Here is a 19120-nt window from a genome sequence, read left to right as displayed (position 1 = left end):
ACAGCTCGCAGCTTATTCTGGAAAAGCGGCTGATTTTCCGGAATAAGTGGCCCAGTGTAGACACAGCCGATTACTATTACTGCTCCACATTAGCACTTGCTGGAGATGAACAACAAATCAACGACTAAGCTGGAAGCAAAGCCCAAATATTCTGACTCTTAGCCCTGTACATTGTTCACCCTGACTGGGTCTGGCCAGTGAGTTACTGGACACTTTGAAGTTAAGAAGATTACTCCCTCCATCCAAGAACTTATCTAGTGGTGAATTAAAGGGCCAGCAGGACAGAAAACATGAAACCCGTTCAGTACCTAAGCTTCTACCTTTCAGCACTAGCTGGGATATTGTTACCTTGGGGACTTCTCCCTTAGCTCCTGGGGGCAGTCTTAAGATCCAGAAGTTCCTGTTTCTCAGCAAGTTCTCCATGTTCTCCAGCCTCCTCTGCAGGAAGTTATTCTCCTGGATCAGAGTTCCCAGCAAGGCCCACTTACTCTCCAGCTGGTTCCCAAATTCCAGCGCTGTCCTCTCACAGGCTGTCAGTTTCTTCTCCGCTGTCCCTGTTCTCCCCTCCAGATTCAGTAACCGGGTGGCATGAGAATCCACCTTCCTCTCCATGGCTTGGATGGCAGCCACCACTGTCCACAAGGAGATCTCGGTAGCGTGATAATGGGCTTCTCTCACACGAGTGTGCCTAGGGGCAGCAGGAGCCTGCTTGTATGCGGAGAAACTGAGTCAGCATCTGGGAAACGGAGCCCAAGGGCCCCTCAGCACTGCCCGGGGCTGGATGTGCTGCTGCAGTCCGGATCCACCCAGGGGAAAGCGCTTTCCCTTCCTGTACTGAAGCGGGTTTGAACTGGGAACCCCGCGATGTTGGACGGGGGAAGCGCGGAATAATCTGCCCTGACCTCCTGCGCGCCACAGGCCCCTGGGTCTGAGCCAGCCACCCCGTACGGAGCCCGAGAGTCAGCGGGTCCCGACAGCTGGCGGCCTGCCCGGCACCGCTCCGCGCAGCCCCCGGGCGAGCTGCGGCCCCAGGCTGGCTCCTGCCCGCGGCTCTGCAGACAGAGCCAGCGCTCGCCGGGGCCAGGGAGGCTCCGCGCACCCCCAGCGCCGGGCCACACGTGCGTCGGGGAACCCGGCTCCGTGCCCCCAGCGCTGCAAGCCCCGGCGCCTATCCCCGCCCGGGAACCCCAGGGAACACCCCGGGGCATCCCCCGCCGGGCCCGTACCTGCGCAGCTGCCCGCTCGGCCATGGCCCCCCGGGCGAGCGGGGCTTCTCCAGCGGCCCCGAGCTGCGCTCCAGCTGCGGGCGGGCAGAGCCCCGGCGAGCGCAGCCACAGGGAGGGAACCGCGGCCTGGCTGTCGAGCCGCACAGTGGCCCCTGCCGGCGGGAAACTCCTCCTGCCTTTACCCGGACTGTCAGTCACTGGGGGAAGCCGAGTTCCGCCTCTCCCCTGCACCGCCCATCCCCGTGTCCTCAGACCATGGGGTCACCGCCAGCCGGAGTTGGGGCCAAAGAAATGGCACGCAGGGATGGGCACTTGTCCCTAGTCTAGGACCCATGGACAAAGCACTGAGTGCCAGGAACCCAAGTCTGGGAATAGGGCAAAACAGGCAGCAGCCTCCAGAGCTCTTGGGCTGAGGCAAAACCCAGGGGACAGTAGAGGTGAGGTGGGAAAAGGGGCTGAAGAGATTTTTCATGCAAAGCTGTTAGTTTGCTTGGTCTCATATTGTCAGTGACTTAGGGAGGGTTTTTTTAAAGAATCTAAAATACCCAGGCCTTTTATCCTTCCTCCCCAGCACCAACCTATTTTTGTATGCTGAGAGTCACCTGCATTCTCTTTTTAAGAGTTGAAAGGTTATATTCTCCTTTTCCCTGCCCCTGACTGTAATAAGCTCAGACTCACAACATACTAGGGGATTAGGATATAATAGCAGATTTAAGACCATAGAGAAGCACTTCTCACAACACAGGGTCAACCTCTGGAACTTGTTGCCACTGGATGGTACGAAAGCAAACGGTATAGGTTTAAAAAACTGCCAAATAAAGCCTCCTCGTATAATTAAACTTTGCCTTTAGTGAAATTATCAGAAAGAAGACTTTGTCAGGTGACAGGTATTGTGATGACAGAGATGCTTTAAGGAAAATGTTAGGAAAACCCAGGTCTGCTCTCATTCATACAGGTGTAAATCAACAGTAATGCCACTGAAGTCAAAGGAGTAACACTGCCTGTTGCAAATGAAGCAGAAGTAAGGTAACCCCTATGGGACAGAGACCTTCAGCAGTCCCTGTACAGATGGGGAGGGGGAGGGTACTCATGAAATGTAGCCACACAAGAAAGATACTCATAGCACTGCCATCTCCACAGGTTCAAAAGTTGTGAGCCAGGCCCCTCAAAATCATGATTTAAAAATAAATGTTGGGTTCTTTTCTTTTGTTGAATTCTGGTCTGTCACATTTTCAAGTTTTTCTCTGAAAGGACAGAAATGTGGGGGATTTTTAAACAAAAGCTTTGAGTCTCATGTAATCAGTTCCTTCTAGGAGTTGGGGCTTGAAAAACATTCCATATCCCAAGACTTGAGACACAAATTTAAGTTAATAGTGTCTTTTGAATGGGAGTTAAGATCCTGTTTCTTAATTAAGAAACACTTTAAGAATCAGTAAGGGAGAGAAAAAAAGCAATGGGGACTGAAGAAGCACGTGAGCAGCTTGAAGGAGAAAGCAACAGCACCTTTTACCCCACACTGCAATAAGGTCCACATTAAAAGTGTGATCTGCCTATTAAAAATACTTACAATATCCTGAATACTACAGCAGGTAACAGCAAGCTCGCTTCACTCTAATGCTACATGTTCCCATTTCTGGGCTCATGCAAGAGGCTCTGTTTAGCCTTGGTTAGCACTGGGCAATAATCTTTTATTCGGATGTACATTCTGTAATTAGTAAGAGAAACCCTGAAATAGCCGAGGTGGTGTTGGGGTGGAGATGGGAATGACAGCCTTCTGACTCAAAGGGAAGGGAAGACAGTTACCTTTAGATCTTAAGAGTCATGATCAGATCAGACATGTTACATAATAAGAAACAGCACAAGTACCCCACATGCAACCCGCCTGCCCATGTGACAATCTCCACGCTGGGAATTGGCGATCTAGCTCTTGAGCCAGGATTCTGGGGGAAACATCTCTTTGGCATTAACTACTAACATTCCATGGGTTCCCCATTTTTTCCTGGGTATTCCTCATCATCTCCTCTATTTTACTTGAGTCCCTCCTCTGCTGGAGTCACTACAGAAATCACATGTTCTCCAGGTGAGTGTTCTTGAAAGGCCAAGAACAGCTGTTTCCCAGTGTTCCAGCTCAGAGGGGGAGGGACGGCGCATGAATCAGCAGATATATGGTGCTCCAGAAGTGCTCGGAGGGAAGGGCAGGAGTAGGACGTGCAGGGCTCCAGAGCACAAGGTGTGGAGGGAAGACGACGGGGTCAGCAGCCACAATTGCCCACCACTGGCCTAGGGGCTGAACTTGAGATGTCAGCTTGCATTTCAGGCAATTCCAATTCTGTATTGACCAGTGAGGCTTGGCCATGGGCCTTCCAGACAGTGTCGGTCCCTCTCCTGCTCCCAGTTGTTGCCCCTTCTAGTTCTTCCTCTCCTGCTGCTGCATGCCAGCCACTGTGTGAAGATTCTTCCCAAGCAGAGGCTGGTTCCCCTTTCAGATAGGGACAGAAGGAAGCCCACTGGCTGGGTTTCCGCCTCTCCACCAGGGACCAGTCATAATCTAATCTGAAGCTCTCTTGGGGACCTTATAACTCCTCCTCTTATCTTCCCTTCTGAGTGACTAGCACCCGCTGTGTGTTAACTCCTCTGGCTACCACGTATCTTCCATCTTTACAACCAGGAGCCCAACTTCTGCTCCCTGTGCAGGGCACTGAGAAACCGCCAGCTGCCTTTGCTCTGCGCTGTGCAGACTCTGATGTTCTTTCAGGGATTCCTTGTACCGGAAGCTTTTCCCACATGTGCCACACGGATGCGGCCCTTCCCCGGCATAGACCTGTTGGTGTGTTTCCAGCTTATGCTTCCCCCTAAAGCTTTCCCCACCCTCCATGCAACACTGCAGCCCCTGTCCCGAGTCTTTACCCTGATGGCCAACAGGGCAGTTAGTAGCTGGGTCTCCCCTTGGGTGTCTCTCGTCAACATGGTTTCTTTGGTGCTTAATGAAGCTCGTCTTCAGCATGAAGCTCTTGCTGCACTTAGTGCATTGGAAGGGCCGCTCGCCGGTGTGCAGGCGCTGGTGGTTGAGCAGATATACCTTGCGGCTGTAGCTCTTGTCACACTTAGAGCACTTGTAGGGCCACTCTCCTGTATGGATGCGATAGTGGTTGTTGAGCTTGGACTTCTCGCTGAAGCTGTCATTGCACTGGGTGCATTTGTAGGGACACTCGCCGGTGTGCAGGCGCTGGTGTGAGATGAGCACGGCCTTCTGCCGGAAGCTCTTCTCACACACTGGGCACTGGAAGGGCCGCTCCCCCGTGTGCACACGCTGGTGATTCAGCAGATACACCTTGCGGCTGTAGCTCTTCTCGCACTCGCTGCACTTGTAGGGCTTCTCCCCGCGGTGGATCATCTCATGTCGTAGCAGGTCTGACTTGCAGTTGAAGCTCTTCTCGCACTCAGTGCACTTGTAGGGCCGGACCTTGGCGTGGCTCCGCAGGTGCTTGACCAAATTTCCCTTCAGCCGGAAGCTCTTCCCGCATTCACTGCAGGCAAAGGGCTTCTCTCCCGGCTGCACAACGAAGCCCTTGAGCAGGCCAAAGCCTCGGTCGCACTGGGTGGATTTCTCCTCTCTGATAACGACAGAGTGAGCCAGCTGTGCACCTTCTCCCTGCTGTAGCCTCTGCAAAACCTCCTCTTCTGATTTCACCGACGACATCCCATGGGGCTCTAGTTTTTCCAGACATCTCTCCTGTGGCTTCGTCTCTTTGCTCGCTGTCCCACCACCTGCTAGGATACAGACAGCCAAGTGTTACTCCTTTGATCTGGAAGGAAAGCTGCCAAAGCTAAGAAATTCTGTGCAGAAAAATACCCTGATTTTTAATGGCCCAAAGAATATAAGTTTTGCATAGGAAAACAATAGACCTGAACTTGGGCTTGTTCCGGCTTAAATCTTATGTGCTAAACAGCACAATTTGGATTGGATGTCATGACACTTCTAGCCTAGACTCCTCGTGCGTCACAGTATGACTGATCTTAATGGGCCTGAAACCACACCGCGTGTGAGGGATAAATATTCCCCCCACAGATGGCATGGGAGGAGCCCTGCTCTTCTGCAGCCATCAAACTCTCAGAAAAGTGAGACAGGATGAGTTGCCCCCATTAGTCCTGGTAGGTGGGGAGCTGTGACAAACTCCCACCATCAAGTGATGGCTGCGCATTTACGACAGGGCTATTAGACTGAAAGCTCTTTGGGGCCGAGATCGTCTGTTCTGTGTTCCAACAGCACCTACCACAATGGGGCCCTAATCCCGAACTACAATACAAATAAAAAACAATCACTTCGAACAAATAAGAAAACCCAGAGGTGGAAAAGCCCAATAGGAGCTGCAGGTAGCTCCTCCACTCATCTCTTTCGAGGCATTCCAATTCCATAAGGCCTCACTCCCCTCTACAGCCAATGGGAGTTTTGCACATGCAAGACCTGCAAGAGCAAGACATTGCTCACCCATGCTGGAGCCTGTGAGAATTGTTCCTTCTTCCCCCATGTCCTGTTGATCCCCAGCATCCAGCTCTTCCTCTTGCATGACCCAAGTTAAAGTGTTAGATGTGGAAACTGGTGATCACATTAAGAAGAAACAGAAGCAAATTAGAGTGTGTTCCACCAACTCCTGCTGACCTCTTCCTACAAAGGATCTGGGACTAGAGTTGTCTGGGATAGGCAGACAGTTGACCAACATTTTGTGCAGAAAAAGAAAAACAGATGAGAAAACACATCCAGACACATGCAGTTATACAAGCTGATAGGCCAACTGCTGTTCCCTCCCCTCACTGAGTCCAAACTGTAACCCCTTGCTCACCTGTGCTGGGCTCCAGATGAATTTCTCTGTCCTTGGAGCTCACCAGGTTCATGATACATGGCTCCTCTCCTCCTTCTGCCAGGGGGGGCAAGATTTCAGAGGTGGAAACAGCATTGCCTATTCATGAAGAAATGAGACTTTTATTCATATTCACCAGATATTTGTGCCTTTAACCCTTAATTGAACGGAGGCAGAACTGGTGATATTCAGGAAAGCTGATCTCTGCTAGGAAAGGGACTGCTTTTCCCATGGGAGCCTGAGTAATCCCAATATCATTGCCCCCAGTGCCACACCACTGCCCTTCCCACTCTTTGTCCTCAGCTGGTTCATGTCTGCCTGGGCACAGGTTAAGGTGAAAAGGGGGCGTGGCAGCCGATGAGAAGGGCATGGCTGGCAGATACATTTTAGGGCTCTCAAACTCCTATTGCCAGTCTGGAGTAGCAGCTCATCCGAGAGTATCTGCAGGTACATTTCCAACAGGAAGTTCAGTGCCTTTTATGGTGACAACAGGGAGCTTTGTAGCCCACTGACCTGCACTTACAGCCCTGCTTTTCTCATCTCCCTTCAGCTTGTTGGATAAGTAACAAAGTACTGGGCTCATCACCAGCCTACTTACAACTCTCTCCCAGCCCTCACCCAAACCCTGCACATCCAAGCCACGTAACACTTGGCATAACTCACCTGCGCTGGAGACCTCTCTTTCCACCAGCCCTTCTTCCTTTGGGAGTCTTTCCTCTAGTCCTTCCAGAGATTCCTGCTCATCCCCGACACATGGCTTCTCCCCTCGTTCAATGCGGGCCAGGACGTCTGGCTTAGACACAGCGTAGTCTGTTCATGGTAGCAGATGTTAAGAGAACATCACGGCCTATTTATAGTCATTGCAAATAATGCTAAATGATTTCAAACCAGCTGCCCTTCTCTCAATGGAGCTGATGGTGGATCTGAAAGGAGGCCAATAATTAATAAGGATCCTGTAAAAAGACACCATTCCTTGTGTAGTGTGCTCTCCAGCAGAAGAGCTGGGGCTCACCACATAGTAGGGGAGTTGATATGCACAGTGGTATATTAACAACTGATTTGTAAATCTAAATCTGGACAAAGTCTACAGAGCCCTTTGAAAGCCAAATCCAGTTCAGGATCGAAGGCTCAATTCTATATTACCAGGTGAGACAAAAGGAGAGATTACTTACCTTACAGTATCTTGAGTTCTTTGAGATGTTTTGTCCCTATGGATGTGCTCACTGTAAGATGCTCATGTAACCAACTTGCCTAAGAGGGAGATATTTCTAAGACAGTGGATCTCAACTCACAGGCCGGTCAGCACAGGGCTGTGGCCCATGTGACATCCTCACATACACGTAGTCTATATATTGCGTGGATGAGGCTCACATAATACACAGAGAGCTACATATGTGGCCTCACAGTGTGAAATCAGTTAAGGACCACTGCTTTAAGAGATCTAAGTGCAGAGAAGGTGGAATGAAGTTGCCCCTTGCTCATTGTTGCTAGGCAGATTTAGCACTCCACCTCCACTCGTTTCTGGAATTGAGTGTAGTAGCTTTGGGTCCAGTCCAGTAGGTTTCCTGTTGCTGGGGTCAGACTCCAAGAGGGCAAGGAGGCAGGGCAGCTGTTTTACAAAAGGCCAAGTGCCCTGTATGAGTTGGGAAGCTGAGGCCAGGAGCTGAGAGTAAGTTATTCTCCCTAACACAGAAGCATTTTGCAGCAAGTTAGTGATGTTATCAATCCTACAACAGGGAAGCATGGCCCATATTAATTAAAGAAAAGGGAAACAGTGAGGGTACATTTACTTTATTTTAACTGTATACCTGGAATGTTGTTTTGGTTTTAGCCAAAGGACTTTAATTAAATTGTCTCAACTAGTATGTTTAAATGTGATTATGGGGAAAGAGTAGTTTATATTTTACTATTCTCAGGGTGCAGCTACACTGCGGGGGGGTTTTCAAAAGAAGGTATGTAAATTGTGCTCTCGTTTGCATATCTTCTTCCTATTCTTTTCCCAGAAGAGGTTTTTCCGATATTTGGCTCATCTACACAGGGCCAAATATCGGGAAAAAACCCTCTTTCGAGAGCCTTCTTATTTCTACAAGGAATAATGGGGCTTTTGAAAGAGGTTTTTTTTCCTGACATTTGGCCCCGTGTAGACGGGCCAAATATTGGAAAAACGTCTCCCAGGAAAAAATGGGAAGAAGATATGCAAATGAGAGCATAATTTGTATACCTCCTTTCAAAACACCCCCTCCCGCTCGCAGTGTAGCCATAACCTCAGTTTTGAATTTTCTTGTAACAAGGTTTGTTTTATGTGTAAGTGCCTAATTGAGTGGTTGGTTAATCAGTTAGCTGACTGGCTAACAGCGATTTCAGCAGAGGAAGGTCTGCATGGATTCCAACTGAAGATTCCTTCAAGCAAGTAGAGGGAAGATGTTTCTTTTGACTCAACAGAGCGTATAGTTTGGCGATCAACAATTCATTTGAATTTCCTCTCACTGTTTCTGTGGAGACTGACTTGACTAGATTTGTATTCTTTATTTATGTTTACTTATAACTGTGAAGACAAGGTATGTGGATTATAAACTTGCCAAGAAACATAATAATTTCTACAATGCAACATGGCAAGTTTATAATCCACATATATTGTCTTCACAGTTATTGCAAATGTGTCTATTGCAAATGCTCTGGAAGCAGTGAGCCACTGGAAAGCAAAGGAAATGGAGAATATTTGCAACTGGAACCAGAATAGGGGATGATTCTAATCTGAGTGAAAACCGATCCTTACCTAAAGAGACGAGGGTCTCATAGTTCCCCTTCATCACATTCTTGTAAAGCTCTTTCTGCCATTCATCCAAGTTCTCCCATTCCTGCTCATTGAAATACACTGAGACATCATCAAATGTCACCGGCACCTTGAATCAGAAGAGTTACAATAAGCCCACTGAAGAGAGAGCACCTGGCGGGCTCTCTCTCATAGGATTCCAACCATTGCTTCTGATGCAACTTGGAAACAATACAGAACTATGCTCGTAATATTACTTTTCCACATCAGATGTGCTTAAGATAAATAGCAAATCAGTGACCAAGCTGGAAACAGAGCCCAGATGTATTCTAGCCCCATTCTTTATCCACAAACAAATGGTGGTCTGACTGGGTCTGGCCAGTGACTTACTGGACAACTTGAAGTTAGTAAGTCACAAGGGTTGCAATAAACCCACTCAAATGAATTCCACTGACTTCCAGAATCTTTGAACAGCTTTATGACAGAGATCGTCAGATGGTCTGTCGAGAGCACACGGTGGTCTGGCCACTACGGATGTTAAATATTGGTTAACTGAACAGTCGATTAATCTAATGAATTCTTATCAGTTACTTGACTGTTCTATAGTCCTCGGGGGTGGGCCAGCAGCCAGTGCACTCCGGCCCCACTCTAAAGGAGCTCCCTGCCACTCCACACTGCTGCCTCTGTATCCGAGGCAGCAGAGTGGGGTGCTAGGCTGGAGGTGGTCCATGAGGGGAGCCAGTTTATAAACCAGTTGTCCCCTCATGAACAGGCTGCCTGTCACCCCCATGCTGCTGCCTCCAATACAGAGGCAGCAGAACAGGGTGGCAGCAGCCCTTGTCTGGGGCAGGCTAAGCTCCCAGACCTGGTGCAAGCTGGAACTGACCCAGGCTGCCCGCCTGCCTGGCTTCTGATACACTTTAAATGAAGAGCCCCAGAGGAGGTAGGTCCCGGACCGGGAGCAAGCCGGGACTGTGGGGGCGGGGGGAGAGGGAAATGCATGTAGTCTATAGCACTAAACTCTGAGACTTTGCTTATCGGTTAATCAGTTAAATGATCACACTATTACATCCCTACTGCGCACATGGAGCTGACTCTCAACTAGATTTCCAAACAGCGTTTCCACACTGCATCAGAGGTGATACATACGTACACTATTACTGCTCCACATTAGCACTTGCTGGAGATGAACAGCAAATCAACGACTGAGCTGGAAGCAAAGCCCAAATATTCTGACTCTTAGTCCTGTACATTGTTTACCAATGACTGGACTGACTGGGTCTGGCCAGTGAGTTACTGGACACTTTGAAGTTAAGAAGATTACTCCCTCCATCCAAGAACTTATCTAGTGGTGAATTAAAGGGCCAGCAGGACAGAAGACATGAAACCCGTTCAGTACCTAAGCTTCTACCCTTCAGCACTAGCTGGGATATTGTTACCTTGGGGACTTCTCCCTTAGCTCCTGGGGGCAGTCTTAAGATCCAGAAGTTCCTGTTTCTCAGCAAGTTCTCCATGTTCTCCAGCCTCCTCTGCAGGAAGTTATTCTCCTGGATCAGAGTTCCCAGCAAGGCCCACTTACTCTCCAGCTGGTTCCTAAATTCCAGCGCTGTCCTCTCACAGGCTGTCAGTTTCTTCTCTGCTGTCCCTGTTCTCCCCTCCAGATTCAGTAACCGGGTGGCATGAGAATCCACCTTCCTCTCCATGGCTTGGATTGCAGCCACCACTGTCCACAAGGAGATCTCGGTAGCGTGATAATGGGCTTCTCTCACAGGAGTGTGCCTAGGGGCAGCAGGAGCCTGCTTGTATGCGGAGAAACTGAGTCAGCATCTGGGAAACGGAGCCCAAGGGCCCCTCAGCACTGCCCGGGGCTAGATGTGCTGCTACAGTCAGAATCCATCAAGGGGAAAGCTCTTTCCCTTCCTGTACTGAAGCGGGTTGGAATTGGGAACCCCATAATGTTTGACTCATACTAAGCATGTAGTATTCATAGACCTTAGGACCAAAAGGATAGTCTAGGTTAGGGCTAATCAACTTTGCAAGCCCCGGGGGGCCACAATGATACTCCCAGCATATCCCAAGGGCCGCCACTTAAGTGTGGTTGCATGTACATGCAAATATATATGCAAATAGCTTCTTTAATGCTGAGGGGCATGAATACAAAGATTAAGGCAAGACTACGCAACACGCAGGCCCCACGTAAGTCAGTTCGGCTGAGATTAATAAAATGTAATATTCACCCGATTGCCTCTTTTAGTGACAGCACTAAAAAAATAATGACAGGGCAGGAATTTAACTACTAAAACCCATCTCAACAGAAGACCATGATACTGACTTCTTTTTTGGTTTGGCTCCCATCCCCAGGCCGTGTGTGCAGTAGACCGGGCCTAGCCTGACCTACTGCACGCCTCATGCCATGGTGTTTTCCCTGGTACCCAGCCACATAACTGGCGCGGCGGTTTCCAAACCGTGGGGCGCCACCCCCCTGGCTCCCTGTTCACGGGGCTGCAGGTGCCGTTTGCAGTGGGAGGGAGGAATCAGGAGGGTTTTTTTTTTTAAAGTCCAAAACGGGGCCACCAGCACCACAGGTCTGAGCAGCACGGACCGAGCCTGCGCGGGGGCCCCCTCCCGCGACCCACCTGGCCGGGCCCCTCCCGAAACCCACCCCCGGCAGGGCCCCTCCTGCAACCCCCACCCCACCGGGCCCCTCCCGCGACCCCCACCCCACCGGGCCCCTCCCGAAACCCACCCCCGGCAGGGCCCCTCCCACGACACCCCCCCTCCCGCGACCCACCCGGCCGGGCCCCTCCCGAAACCCACCCCCGGCAGGGCCCCTCCTGCAACCCCCACCCCACCGGGCCCCTCCCGCGACCCCCACCCCATCGGGCCCCCTCCCACAACCCCCCCCGGCCGGTCCCCTCCCGCGACCCCCCCTCCCGGCCGGTCCCCTCCCGCGACCCCCACCCCACCGGGCCCCTCCCGCGACCCCCACCCCATCGGGCCCCCTCCCACAACCCCCCACGGCCGGTCCCCTCCCGCGACCCCCCCTCCCGGCCGGTCCCCTCCCGCGACCCCCACCCCATCGGGCCCCCTCCCGCGACCCCCCCCGGCCGGGGCCCCTCCCGCGACCCCCACCCCATCGGGCCCCCTCCCGCGACCCCCCCCGGCCGGGCCCCCTCCCGCGACCCCCACCCCATCGGGCCCCCTCCCGCGACCCTCACCCCCGCGGGGCCCCCTCCCGTGAGTGACCCCCCCCGGCCGGCCCCCCCGGTGCCTGAGGCTGCTCGGGGCAGCCCCGCCGGGCCCGTACCTGCGCAGCGGCCCGCTCGGCCATGGCCCCTCCCCCTCGGCGGGTGGGCGGGGCTTCTCTCGCGGCCCCGCGCTGCGCTCCCGCGGCGGACCGGCCAGAGTTCCGGCGCCGCTGCCGGGGCGCGGTGCATGCCGGGAGGGCCCGGCCAAGAGAGGCGCCTGGCGCGGATGTCGCAGACGAACGCACAGCGCCACCTGCAGGGCGCGGCGGGGGAGCGCAGCGCTGGGCCGAGCTCAGGGCAGCCTGAGCCCCTGCAGCCTGCAGCAGCCCTCCTGTTTCACCCCTCCCCCTCCTGCCCCCAGCCCCCCTCCTGAACAGTGACACCCGGCCAGTAAGTACCTGGCCCGGCTGCAGCCCCGCTGGGAAGCGAAGCCCCGTCACACCCTGGCTGTGTCTACACTGGCCAGGTTTTCCGGAAAATCAGCCGCTTTTCCGGAAAAACTTGCCAGCTGTCTCCAGTGGCCGCTTGAATTTCCACCAAAGCACTGACTTCCTACTGTCTGAAATCAGGGCTTCTTGTGGCAGGACGATGCTGCTCCCGTTCGGGCAAAAGTCCTTTTGTGCAAAGGGCCAGTGTAGACAGCTCAGATTTGTCTTCCGCAAAAAAGCCCCGATGGCGAAAACGGCGATCGGGGCTTTTTTGCGGAAAAGCGCGTCTAGATTGGCCACGGACGCTTTTCTGCAAAACGTGCTTTTGCGGAAAAGCATCCGTGACAATCTAGATGCTCTGTTATGAAAATGCTTTTAACGGAAAACTTTTCCGTTAAAAGCATTTCCGGAAAATCATGCTAGTCTAGATGTAGCCCTTGTGCAAGCCACTGCCACTTGCCCGGGAAGGGTGACAGAGCAGAGCCCGGGCTTCGTCCATCCCCGCCTTGCGTCCCTGAGCCACGGGAAGTCTCCCAAGGGGCTCTGATCTCTGAGGACTGATGGCTCCACCACAATACAAAATAATAAAGAGGGACGGGCAGTAAATTCCGCACAAGAAGAGATTTTAGATTCCTTATGGCATGTTGGCCTGACAGATGTAACAGCGGCTGTTCTCATTGTCTAAGCTCTGAATTATGCTTCTGCAGCCCTACTAAAATTGGCCTGGACAATATCTTGTGGCACACAGTTCCACTGGTCCGTTATGTGTTGTGTAAAATAGCATTTATTTTTAATCTGGCTTAAATTAGTTGCTTGTCAATTTCATTGGCTAGCTCTTCAGTCTCCTTTATGAGACAGAAAAGCAGCACACCAATTTACCTTCTGTGCCATTTAACTCAAAAACAGATGGGGGGGGGGGGGAGGAAGCACTATTAAGTATTCATCACTTTTGACCATCTAATAAAGTGCTCACAAAACTCCCAATCTACATCTCCAGCTCTGTTAGAAGGACCTCTATGAAAAAAGGGCAGACTAAACTTGACATCAAGCAGGAAAAAGAAATGTTAGTTTAAAACTAACAAAAATCTTTCAGGTCTTTTGTATACACCACCATAAAAAACCCAAGAGCGCAAACAGCTAATTCTTTTATTCCTTTTGCAAGTCACCTTTGGGAATGCTGTTTTTTATCGTAACGGCACAGCTGTTTGTTGCAGTTATCACACCCATTCCTCAGCACAATGGACAATTATTTTTTGACTCACCAACATGGTTTATGGCCATTTCACTTTTGTTACAACTGTTTTTATTAGAATAAATGGCAGGCTGGTAGCATTACAGGACAGATTTGTCATCCAGATTTTAAGACAAAAGAGGTACCAAAAAAGGCAGACAAGAGCTTTGCATGGCGCAAATATCCATTTCAAGACCAGCTGGCTGCGAACTATATAAAGGCAACCCAGGAATAAAAGCCCATGGTACAAAAAGCAACCAAAAATGGCACCCAGCAATAGTAAAGAGGAATGTACGTAACCTGGAGCTACTGAAACACCAGAACAAGTGGAAGGGGTGAGGAGGAGTATCAGAAGCAACGTACACTTAAACAACTTTGCTGTTTCGGTAACATCACAAAACCGGAACATCCATGCTCAGGGTATTTACAAAGTTGGTCCCAAAGCACAGCATTATTGTGAGAATCTATGCTACCCCAGTTTGGTTTCTTGGCAATCATAATAGTCCACTGTTCCCCACAAACAATTCATGGCGGGCCAGGATCCTCAGCCATTCTCACCAGTGAGTGATGATGGGGTTGAGCTGTCATTATGCATGAGAGAATGTGAGCCCCTATAAAACACCACACAGTGAGAGGCAAGGAAACTTCTCCTCCCTCCCCGAATAGTAAACAAAACTCTAGGAGGCCAGACCAGGCACAGCCGTAGTGCTGAAATGATCATCTTGGACCAAAAGAAACATACTTCAGAGGACAGCCAGCAAGAGAAGGGCTCTGGCATTGCAGGACAGCCACAACTCCCCACTAGGAGGGCAAGAGCACTAGGGTAAAATAGCAGGGCACAAACTTTGCAGGAACAAATGATGAGATTTCAGCCTCACTAATCTAACCTACACTCTGCCTCAACTTGGCTTATGGGGATCCAGACAAGCTCCCCTGCCAATCTTAGCCCAGCTCACACTGAACTGTGAGCAAACGTGTGAACATCCAGCGTGATGCTTTTAGACGCCATTGTATGCAGCATCTTGCTAAGACAGCACTTCACAGACCTAGACTTTCTTTGTGCTTTCTTTGTGATGGTACAGCCCACAGAAAGGGAATAGGAATTCCCCTGCGCGTACCGGCACCTGTTTTCCTGGGGCAGCTCAGCTCCTGATGGAAGCCTGCTCGGGACACATGGCAGGTTTTTTTTTCCTGCTCCCAGCGCTGCCTTGTGGCTCTTAAAGGGGCTGCAACTGCATTTTGGCTCCCAGCACTTCCCCCCCCCTCAACAAGTTTTCTTTCCTTTTCTTTGGTCAACAAGTTTGCCCCAGAGTACCTGAACTTTTTTCTTACAAAAAAAAAAACACTGACTAGGTCACTGTCGTCATGCCCAGAGGGGCTTACCACCTATGTAACAAGACACAGCACAGGAAAACAGATCAGGTGTGGGGACTACTGGCAGGCAGGAGTTGCTTGGAGAAGAGAAATGGCTCTGTGCAGATGAGAACAGAGATGGCTCCAGAGGCGTGGGGCAGCATGATGCTGGGGGAGGGGAGAAGACAGGCAGAGCTAGGAAGGAGAAGCTGGACTCAGCACTCCAAGGTTTTACCATGGAGGTGCAGGAATCACAGCAGTAAAGCAGTTAACCCTTTCACACACACTGATTTCTTCAGGCAGCTCCAGCCTCCCCCTGCAGCACTGAGTGAGCAGAGAGCCCTCACGCATGTTTTAGTCAGCTCCACAGAGCAGAGATCAGACCCTTGTGTTTTCCCAGGGTGCTTACGGGAGAATGAGATACCTGGGGAGCTCCCCTTTATACTTCCCCCGAACAGGGTCATTTCCAATTGGCCAGGGAGACCCCTGCCCCACCCACCCACCCTCGCTCCAGCCCTAAGGCCACAAGGAGCACTCTGGGTGCTTTCCCAGCCATCCAAGCGCAGGGAGGAACTGGCGTGGAGACAACCCGCTAGTTACGACCTAGTCACCCATCCCGCTCCCTGGGGTCTTCCCACTCTCCAGCCTGCCCTGGGGACGCCGGCTCTGGCTGGGGGACCCTTTGCTGATCCTGTGGTGGTGTGGTACATGGGGAGCCAGCCCCGCACTTTGCATGCGTACAAGGCTTCCTGGTCTTGTGGCTCAGCAGGTGCTTGTGGAAACTGGCCTGGACCTTGTAGCTGTTCGTGCAGAGGGGGCATAGGGATGGCCACTCCCCACAGTGCGCTTGCTGGCCATTCGGCAGATGCTGTTTCTGAGCAGGTGTCTCCCTAACCCTCGGTGCACTGGCCGGCCTTCCCCCTAGCCTGGAGCCACTGGCCAGCCCAGAGCTCCGCAGGGCAGCTGCAGCCCTTGCCGCATTCCTGTGGATGCTTCCTCCCATGGCCTTGCTGGGGTCTGAGAAAACTCCCCTTCAGCCGGAAGCTCTTCCCACATGCAGTGCACGGCAACAGCCTCTCCTCCACGCGGACTTGTTGGCTATTCAGAAGGAACCACTTCCGGCTGTAGGTCGGCTCACAGCAGATGTATTTATAAGGCCTCTCACCAGCGTGGCTTGTGCAATGTTGGAGGAACTCCGTATGGCACCGGAAGCTCCTGGCACACTTGGTGCACTGATAGGATCCCTCCCTGGCACGATTCCTGTGCTGCTTCCCAAAGCTCACTTTCAGATGGAAACTCTTCCCACTCTTAGTGTCCGTGAGACATGGCCTCCCTCCTGCGTGGCTGGCCTGAGGTACGAGGAGAGGCTTGATGGCACCAAAATCTCCTCCACGTGGAGGTGGCTCTCCCAAGACTCCTGGGCTCCTTGGTGGCGTTACGGAGCCACACTGATCCTCCCGGGCCGCTGTAGCAACCGGACTCTGGGAAACACTTTCCCCTGGACTTCCCAGGAGCATGTCATAGGACTCCAAATCTTCAGGGTTCTCTTCGTGCTCCTGCATCTCCGTCTTAATCACAATCACATCATCTGCAGCAATAAAGAGAGAATCAGAGACACCACTCTCTTTGCTTGCGGAAGCCAGAGAAAGGAAGCCTCGGCTGACTATTTAGAATCTGCTGCAATGACTCCATGCCGAAAAATCAAACATGCTGGCTTACTGAACCTGGCAGTTAAAGATGAGAAGAGGAACGGGTTTCAAAAGAGCCCAGGAAACTTACAAAACGTAGTCTCATTTTCAAAAGTTACTTGAGACTTTTGAAACTGGGAGTTAGGCACTTTTGAAAACTTTATCCAAGATAAATAATGAGCCCACAGGCAATCTAGGGCCCGATTTTCAAATCAGCAGAGAAATCCCTCCCTCCTGCTCAGCACTTCTGAAAAATCAGAGCATTAGCATTTAAACTGAGAGAGGAGATTTCTGGCCTTTCTGATTTTCTGGCCAGAAAACTTGTCTATAAACCTGAAGCTACAACACTTTTGGGTGGAACTCTGGGAAAAGGGTGTATTTAAGTATCAGAGAGTATGAAGCATCAGTAATGAGTTCAGAAGATCTAGACAACTGGAGGTCAACATTCACTACTGAATAGCAAAACCATCTAATTATGGTTGTAATTTTAATCCCATTATAATCCTATTTTCAGAAACAATCTTCAGAAGTTACTCCTTTGCCCTAAACATTTTCATACGTGGCCTGAAACCACTTCTTCTCAAAAAGTTTGAGTTAGATTTGTCTAGACATTCATGGAAAAAATAATTAACTTTCTCAGTTTTGTAATTTTACTGCTCATATTGGCAGGAGGTAGTATTTGAAACTTGGGAGGTCAAATTCTCAGCTGGGATAAATCGTCATTCCTCCATTGACTTTAATGGAGCTCCACCATTTTACTATAGCTGAGCATAAAGTCCATTTCAAATTTCACATGTGGCTAGTCCTTAGTGAGGAATAACTGTTTAGTACTTTTTTGGGGGAGGGAGATTTTAAACTGTAAAATCATAACAAATACGTGTTTTTTGGAAATGTGCTGTAAAGATGTCTATTACACAGTTAGCCTGCAGTCCAATATAGACGCAAAGTTTACATCATGCTACCCTGTCAAATGCTGCTAGAAGGCATATGGCATATCAACCCAGTGCTGTTAACAGAAATAACGTACGGCATTGCAAAGACTTGACAGACACATCTCAATACAGCACAGGTCACTTCGTCCCCTTCCCCCATTTTTCTCCCCTCTTTTCTGCCTTTTTAAGAGAAAAGACAGAAGGAAAAAAGAACTTAAATGCAAAATCTTGTGCGAGTTCAAAACTGGGGGCCTAGCATTGCATTAAGAACTATGGACAATGCACAAATGAAGGTTCTGATAATGACGTTAACTCGGCTACATCATGATACTGTCACATTTAGGAAATGAAATGTATTTTGTAGTAGTTGCATTTGGACAGTGTCAAGGTTGGAAATTGTCTCTGGGTTTGAGGAACAGATGATTCCACGCCTTGTCTAAGTAGTTACAAACTCTCTCACCTGGGCAGAGCTCTGTATGGATTTGCCTTTCCTCCACGACCTGCACATCCCGCACGCTTGGCTCTTCCTCAACATCCATCCAGCACGCAGGGCTGCGTGCCGAAGCGGAGCAGCCTGTGCATGGCAGACAGAGGAACACTTGGCTTTTCAGATCTCCACCAACACTACACAAGGACACGTCAGCAGACCAGAACCCGGGGCTGTTTCTGGCTTCTAATGGCTACAAGATTCTACTAAGGAGCCAGAGGAAACGAATGCAGGGAGGGCTCAGAGCCAGGAGAAGTGGAGACAGGTGGAAATCCAAAGGTGGCAGCTGTGTCCATAAAGGGGCCGGTGGTACCAATAGACATGAGCTGCACAGAACAGCATTGCTCCAGGAGAGCTCCCTGGGAGTACAGAGCCTGGCCCAGCCCTTCGGAGAGAGCAGCCCCCCTGGCAGTGTGTAAGGCAGGGGAGGACTACAGCCTGTGGGCCACATCCAGTCTGTCGGACCCTTCAGTCCAGCCCCCAAGCTCTCGCCAGGGAGCCGGATTGGGAGAGCCTTGCTGGGAGGAGCCAGCCCAAGTCCTGGGCAGCGTGGTGAGCACAGTCAGCTAGCCCATAGCCCCTCTCCTATTGCCCCTCTCTCCTGCAGCCTCAGCTCCCCCAGCGCCTGGGCGCCGCCAGCCTCAGTGCCCTGGGGAGCATGGTCGGGGGTGGGGGGTTGTCTGGGTAGCAGGAGGCCTAGGAGGGATAGTGGAGGGTAGAAAATGGGGGGTGGTGGATGGGGTAGAGGTACCTGGGCGATAGTCAGGGGGTGAGAAATGGGAGGGTTGGATAGGAGCAGGGAGGTCCCAGGGGTGGTGGTTGGGAGAGGAGCTAGATAGGGGGCAGGGTCATGCCATGCCTGGCTGTTTGGGGAGACAGGACTCCCCCAGACTTC

The 19120-nt window shown here is 51.3% G+C and overlaps 2 protein-coding genes across 2 annotated transcripts in view; both read right to left on the bottom strand.

Annotated features, from left to right (window-relative positions):
* Positions 1 to 1359, bottom strand: part of LOC102457744 (uncharacterized) — a 45397-nt gene extending 44038 nt beyond the window's left edge. The window contains exons 1-2 of the mRNA XM_075919838.1: positions 1227 to 1359; positions 349 to 708 (exon numbers count right to left, since the gene is read on the bottom strand). Of these exons, the coding sequence (XP_075775953.1) occupies positions 349 to 708; positions 1227 to 1250 (384 nt within the window). The 5' untranslated portion in view covers positions 1251 to 1359. The remainder of the gene's footprint in view (positions 1 to 348; positions 709 to 1226) is intronic.
* Positions 1360 to 3864: 2505 nt separating this feature from the next.
* The window catches only part of LOC102446752 (uncharacterized), a 31382-nt gene continuing 16126 nt past the window's right edge, over positions 3865 to 19120 (bottom strand). The window contains exons 8-16 of the mRNA XM_075919837.1: positions 18199 to 18312; positions 16014 to 16706; positions 12166 to 12359; positions 10298 to 10657; positions 8862 to 8988; positions 6749 to 6895; positions 6068 to 6184; positions 5716 to 5823; positions 3865 to 4997 (exon numbers count right to left, since the gene is read on the bottom strand). Coding sequence (XP_075775952.1) covers positions 3865 to 4997; positions 5716 to 5823; positions 6068 to 6184; positions 6749 to 6895; positions 8862 to 8988; positions 10298 to 10657; positions 12166 to 12359; positions 16014 to 16706; positions 18199 to 18312 — 2993 coding nt within the window. The remainder of the gene's footprint in view (positions 4998 to 5715; positions 5824 to 6067; positions 6185 to 6748; positions 6896 to 8861; positions 8989 to 10297; positions 10658 to 12165; positions 12360 to 16013; positions 16707 to 18198; positions 18313 to 19120) is intronic.

This window comes from Pelodiscus sinensis, chromosome 2 (genome assembly GCF_049634645.1).
Source record: "Pelodiscus sinensis isolate JC-2024 chromosome 2, ASM4963464v1, whole genome shotgun sequence".
NCBI classification, from domain to species: domain Eukaryota; kingdom Metazoa; phylum Chordata; order Testudines; family Trionychidae; genus Pelodiscus; species Pelodiscus sinensis.
Note: the sequence above shows the minus strand (reverse complement) of the source record. Positions and strands in the feature narration are given on the sequence as shown.